Source organism: Sus scrofa, chromosome 8, assembly GCF_000003025.6.
Source record: "Sus scrofa isolate TJ Tabasco breed Duroc chromosome 8, Sscrofa11.1, whole genome shotgun sequence".
Taxonomy (NCBI): domain Eukaryota; kingdom Metazoa; phylum Chordata; class Mammalia; order Artiodactyla; family Suidae; genus Sus; species Sus scrofa.
The window spans coordinates 5626345-5632795 of record NC_010450.4 but is presented as its reverse complement, the minus strand read 5'-3'; the positions used below and the strand labels follow the sequence as shown (position 1 = coordinate 5632795).

Sequence of the window (6451 nt, the reverse complement as noted above, 5' to 3'; positions counted from 1 at the left end):
CCCCTCCCCTCTTCGGCCCTCCGGGGGCCGGGCCCAGCCCCGCGCGCCCCGAGGCCCAGCGCGCCTCGGGGCAAGTCCGCAGGAGCGGGGCCCAATGGCGCGCGCCGGGCCCGCCCCCTCTCGCGCTGATTGGCCGCCGCCGCGCTGGCCTCGCCTTATTAACAAGTTCTCTGGGGAGCGGCGGCCCGACCCGGAGCCGGCTGGTGCGCCCGGGAACTCGGCCTGCGCGGCGGCGCCAGCGGAGAACCAGGCCCAGAGCGCCGGAGCTGGCCTTCTGGGGAGGGGCGGGAGACGCGCGCGGGAGGGCCCGCCCGGCCGGGGCCCCGGGCGCTCCCAGAGGCCGGCCGCGCTCCCAGCCTGCCAGAAGCTCATGCCCGGCGGCTGGCCCGAGCTGCGGCTGGAGGGGGGGCCCGGCTCTGCATGGCCCCGGCTGCTGACATGACTTCTTTGCCACTCGGTGTCAAAGTGGAGGACTCCGCCTTCGGCAAGCCGGCGGGAGGCGCCGGGGGCCAGACCCCCAGCACCACTGCGGCCACGGCGGCCGCCATGGGCGCGGACGAGGAGGGGGCCAAGCCCAAAGTGTCCCCTTCGCTTCTGCCCTTCAGCGTGGAGGCGCTCATGGCCGATCACAGGAAGCCCGGGGCCAAGGACAGCGTCCTGGCGGCCTCCGAAAGCGCGCAGGCGGCGGGCGGCTCGGCGCAGCCCCTGGGCGCCCGGCCCGGGTCGTTGGGCGCCCCGGATGCGCCGTCCTCGCCGCGGCGGCTCGGCCATTTCTCGGTGGGAGGACTCCTCAAGCTGCCAGAAGATGCGCTCGTCAAAGCCGAGAGTCCCGAGAAGCCCGAGAGGACCCCGTGGATGCAGAACCCCCGCTTCTCCCCGCCCCCGGCCAGTGAGTAGCCAGAACCCAGGCGGCGGGGGAGGGGGCGGGCGGGGGTGTGGGACCCGAGGGCGCCAGGCCGCGCGCCGGCGCCTGCTTGTCTCCGGCGTCTGCGTACCTGCAGCGGGGTACCTGGAGCCGGTGCTGCAGATGGGTCGGAGGGGAGGCGGAGGGTTTGCGCCTCTCCCGACTCCCACCCAGAAAGAGGGTTCAAGGCCTGGCTGAGCCCAGCTCTCGGTCCACTTTCCCGGGTTCCTTGCCTTGGCCGGGAGTTCACTTGGAGGACCCGGGTGTCTGGGCACCCTCTCCTCGTGCCCCCAAACGACCCCAGAGGTCCTGCTGGCTGGCTCCTGGGTCAGACTCTCAGTGCCATTGCCCCAAGGGATGGGTTCGAGTGGTGCGGACCTCTTTCCAGCGCGCAGAGTTTCACTTTCTCGTAGTAGAACTGATGCTCCCTCCCCTTCCCCACCCCCTCCCCCATTTCTTTGCCCGGAGGTTCTGAAGCTCCTGCAAAATTCCCTCCCACCCCCACCTGGCGCTTCGGGGACCTACTTGGTGCCCTGGGTGGGTGGATCTTTTAGGGGGTTAGGGCGCTCTGGTTCCAGCGGCGGGGGCGGGGCACCAAGTCAATCAGTGGGAGGCGCCCCCACCGATGTGGTGGGAGCTCCCAAGTGTCTCCGGCGGGGCCTTGGAGGCGGACTCCAGCCGCCAAAGGCGCCTTCGGGGTCGTTCCAAGGCCTCGCGGCCCCCTGTCCTCTCTGCCCAGCGTACACGGTCGGAGATATTTCAGGAGTACGGGAAATTCCCAAGTTTTCCTCGTTTCCTCCGATTATTTTGCGCGGCATAATAGCAACCCGAATTCAATGGCCTGATGCTGAGGAATGATTTTTATCTGGGGATTAAACGTCTTTGAAAGGCCAGCCCCTCCCTGGACCTAATGGCCGGAGAAGGTGGCCCAGCGCTGGGCTGTTGCTGCTGGAGGGAGTGACGTTTCCCTCGGCGCCCGCCCCTCGGGTGGCCCGGCGGAAAGCGAGTCGGGGGCCAACTGCTTCCCGGACTCTCAATGGTCTCCAGTGGGGAAGAAGCAGGGATGTTAACAGGAGATTTGGTTTGACTCACATCCTGGTGGCCTGAGGGCCCAGAGAATCTTTTTTTTTTTTTTTTAAGTACGCAAAATAAAATAAAAGCATAATTAGGTAAAATCGGCCTGGTGAAACACTGGAATTTATTTCTTCCGGAAGGGAGCTGCTGCATAGGTAAAGCATCCTTTTCCAGGACGTGAGAATTCTTTTAGGGCCTGGGAACCGACCCCAACGTGGACATGACCTCTGTTGTCCCGGGAATAATTTTGTTCCACGTATGAACTCGCCAAAGTCGCTGGGGATGCCAGGGATTGACTTTCTCAGAGGACCTGCCTGGGATCTGCCTGAACCCTCTGCCGGGGTGCTCGCTCACAGCCCGCCCTCGAGGTATATTTTGAAGCCACAAGAAAAAGACAGCCGGGCACCAGCAGCGTTGATGTCTGCAGACTGAGGCACAAGTCGAGGGAGAGCCATTGCATACACCTACACACACACAGACACACACACACACCCTGGATGGAGAGTGACTGTACGCCAAGGTGTTGGGGATGGGAGAGGCCCTGGAGACAACCCAGATGATCCGAAGAAACAGCCCCTTTAAAGCGAAGGGCCTCCCCAAACCATGGTACTTTTTGTATTTGAGCCTTTGGCCACGGTGGGACCCTTTGTGACATCCGGGGTTGCTCCACCTCTGGTCAGCGGGGAACTGTGCTTAAACCCCTGTAGAAACGCACTGTTCCAAGGAAGAGAGTGTAGACTTTGGAGATGTGGCTTCTAGGCCCCAGAACGGCCAAAGCCAGCACTGAGCCTTTAGTGGGGACAGATAAACGTTCCGCCAACACATAAAACCACATGTGATCTTGGGCTGGGGGCAAGGCCTCTTTCTGCGTGTTTCCTCATTTTATTAACCTCCACCTTCCCCACGTGTGGGAGAAGGCCCCGCCGTGAAAGGTCTTCCTAAGCGGCCATCTAGCTTTCAGGGTTGTCCTGCCTCTTCCCAGTTCTCTCGGGCCTTGAACATGGGCACGCTGCTGCACCTAGAATCTTAGTCTCCTCCTTTTGCAAAAGGTCGCCGGGAACGTCTATCCTGCAGGGGTTGGGTCTGGAATTGGAGAAAATATTTTTCCCAAGTGCCTCGCACCGGGCCCCGCGCCCGGGTGCTCCGCGCAAATGACTAGCGGGTGTTGTGCCATCATTCCCACCTTGTCGGCGGGCCGGCTCGCCCGCGCCGCTCGCTTAACCCCCTGCCTTTCTCTCTCCCTCTCTCGGCCCCCTAGGGCGGCTGAGCCCCCCGGCCTGCACCCTGCGCAAGCACAAGACCAACCGCAAGCCGCGGACGCCCTTCACCACCGCGCAGCTGCTGGCGCTGGAGCGCAAGTTCCGCCAGAAGCAGTACCTGTCCATCGCCGAGCGCGCCGAGTTCTCCAGCTCGCTCAGCCTCACGGAGACGCAGGTGAAGATCTGGTTTCAGAACCGCCGGGCCAAGGCCAAGAGACTGCAGGAGGCCGAGCTGGAGAAGCTGAAGATGGCCGCTAAACCCATGCTGCCGCCCGCCGCCTTCGGCCTCTCCTTCCCACTCGGCGGCCCCGCGGCCGTGGCGGCCGCCGCGGGCGCCTCGCTCTACGGCGCCTCTGGCCCCTTCCAGCGCGCCGCCCTGCCCGTGGCGCCCGTGGGACTCTACACAGCCCACGTAGGCTACAGCATGTACCACCTGACATAGAGGGCCCAGGGTCGCGCACCTGCGGTGCCAGCTGATTCCTCCAGCGCCGATCCCGGGCGAGCAGCAGGAGGCTTCCTCTGCTCGCTCCCCTGTTCGGCACCCACTGGCTCCTTCCCCTTAAGCCCCGCACGGCTGTGGTTTCTCCTCGGTTGCTCCCCGAGTTCATTCTCTGAAGTCTGATCCCCTCCCTAAAAGTGGCTAGAAGGGTCCCCTCGAACTCTTCTAGAATCTAGATCTTCCCTCTCCTGTTAGAGATGGGGAAACAGTGGCCCGAGAGGCTGAGAAATCTATCCCAAGCCCCCAGCAGAGTTCGCGGTGGGACCGCAAGTAGGGGCCTTTGCTCCTGCATCCATGGCCAGCTGCCTCCTGTCCTGACACCAGACAGGAAAAGCCCAGACAAATTCATGTTGGAAGATTTTGGAAATGAGAACGGTCGGAGAAAAGAGAATAACTGTCCGGGGGAGACAGGTCCCAGCTCCTTCCACTGGAAAACTTCAGCAGCAAAACATTTGGCTTTGGGGGGGGGGGGTATACACAGATGCGTGACAAAGGTAGGTTACCAGTACCAGAAAGAAATGTAAAATAAAAATTAAAAATTCTGTTTCTATTTAACAGTGCATTGGGGTGGCTCTCGCGATTCCCTTTGGAAGGGACTGTTGTAATATACTGTATATTTGAAATTTTATTATCATTTATATTATAGCTATATTTGTTAAATAAATTAATTTTAAGCTACAGGAGATGATCTTTTTACTGATCTAGTCTTTTAATTTTACTTCTTGCCATCTCTTCGCCTATACAGTTGCTTTTCAGTTTGGTGGTCTGATGCCGGTAACTTTTCAAAGGTGACAACGGGATATTCAGGGACTGGGGGGGGGGTGTCTTTTTGAACACACAGGACAGATCTGCGTTAGCAAAGTCAAGTGGAGAATTGAAGCAATTACCTAGGATAATTAGGCTCAATTTTCCAATTCACTTTAAGCTGAAATCGACACTTGCTCAGGCGACCCATAACCGACTCTTTCTTTTTTCTCCCCTTTTAACCTGTCTATGAAAACAAAGCGAATCACCCAAATGGTTTGATGACTGCAGACAGCTAATCCAGACAATTCCCACCCCCGCAAACCTGTTTTTCCCCCAGGAGGCCAGGTGGGGGATGGAGAGGCCTGGCTTGGCTTCTCTAAATCGCCGCACCAGTGTAGACGCGGTTTGTGGGATTAATTTTGCACTTGCCAGAATGTGAGTGCATTCACGCTCCCTATCACAACCCCTAAGGGGAGGTGAGGGAATCTTCACTGAAAACCCAGCGCTGCCATACACGTCCCGCCCTGGTGTGTCCTTTGCATAAGCCCTGTCTACAATCCTGGTTTTTCTTTTATATACTAGGTTAAATTCAGGCTACCAGGAGAATATTTTGAACGAGCACCAAGTTTAGCCTTCTAGGGGCAATTCTGCAAGGATGTGTTTGTTTGTTTGTCTTTTTGCCATTTCTTGTGCTGCTCCAGCAGCATATGGAGGTTCCCGGGCTAGGGGTTGAATTGGAGCTGTAGCCACCACCGACCTTCGCCAGAGCCACAGCAACACAGGATCCGAGCCCCGTCTGCAACCTACACCACAGCTCACCACAGCTCATGGCAATGCCGGATCCTTCACCCACTGAGCAAGGGCAGGGATCAAACCCGCAACCTCATGGTTCCTAGTCAGATTTATTAACCACTGAGCCATGACAGGAACTCCTGCAAGGATGTTGAAGGCAGCAAATGACCTCTAGTAAATAAAGCCTACTATGTTCAGGCTCTGCACTGTTTGCTTTTGAGTTGAGGGCCCTGGTTTAATTCTCACCAGATTCGGGTCCTCTCCACACACCCACACACACACACACACACTCACACTCCTGGCCTCTGACAGTGGCTGGTGCCTCCAAACTCCACACAGGTCAGACCCGGGACAGCCTGGGCCACCGGAAGCCAGCCAACCACGGGATGGCAGAACCCAAAGTACCTGGCTTTGGACTTGGGGAGCATGGAGCTGACCACAGATAGAGACCATCTCACAGTGTAGAAACTGAATCTGGGGCACCCTGGGCAGTTTCTAGCCCCTGGGATGGGAAGTCGGCCTAGGAATTCCGAGAGAGCGCAGGGTTGCATGCATGCACCCTGGGCGGGCTCTCCACTGGCACCGGGGTACCCTGGGTCTCAGATCCTCCAGCCTCAGTAGCTCTGGCAAAAGTTCCGTCCCGCGGGGCTGGGGCTGCAGTCCGAACTTGTCAATTCCCTTCCCTAAGAAAAGAAAGCAAGCTAGCTGTGGAGCGCAGTTCTGTCACCCCAGAGAGTCTGAGGGAGTCCCTGGCCGCTGGGCTAACAGGAGTACGGCCAGAACCAGAGCTGGGCTGCTCCATCCCCAGGAGAGGGAGTTACACCTACAAATGTCTCAGCCTCCTAAACCCATGCGGCCCTTTAAAGGCACTCGAGGGCCGAGGTACTTCACAGTTCCTTGCAGAAGCCTACAGGATCCCCGACCCCGTGTTAACTCCACATGCCTGGCAACAGCGCTCAGGACACCCTGGCTTCCGCGAACCTTCTGGGTTTCTTTCTGGAACCACTCTGGCGACTCCTCTTTTTTTGGGGGGGGTTGTACTGAACTTGAAGTCAGACTAGCCCCTGGTCTGGATCCCAGCCCTGAGCTCCCTGGCTGCCTGACTCTGGGGAGGGAAGTTCACTCTTCTCCCATTCCTCAGTTTTCTCACCTGCGAAATAGGCCTGGGAATCCTTC

The 6451-nt window shown here is 58.9% G+C and overlaps 1 protein-coding gene across 1 annotated transcript; it reads left to right on the top strand.

Moving 5' to 3' along the window:
• MSX1 (msh homeobox 1) lies at positions 421–4415 on the top strand (the record flags this gene model as incomplete). Its single annotated transcript, NM_001162887.1, is given in 2 exon segments — positions 421–889; positions 3237–4415. Coding segments are annotated over 2 exon segments (912 nt in total).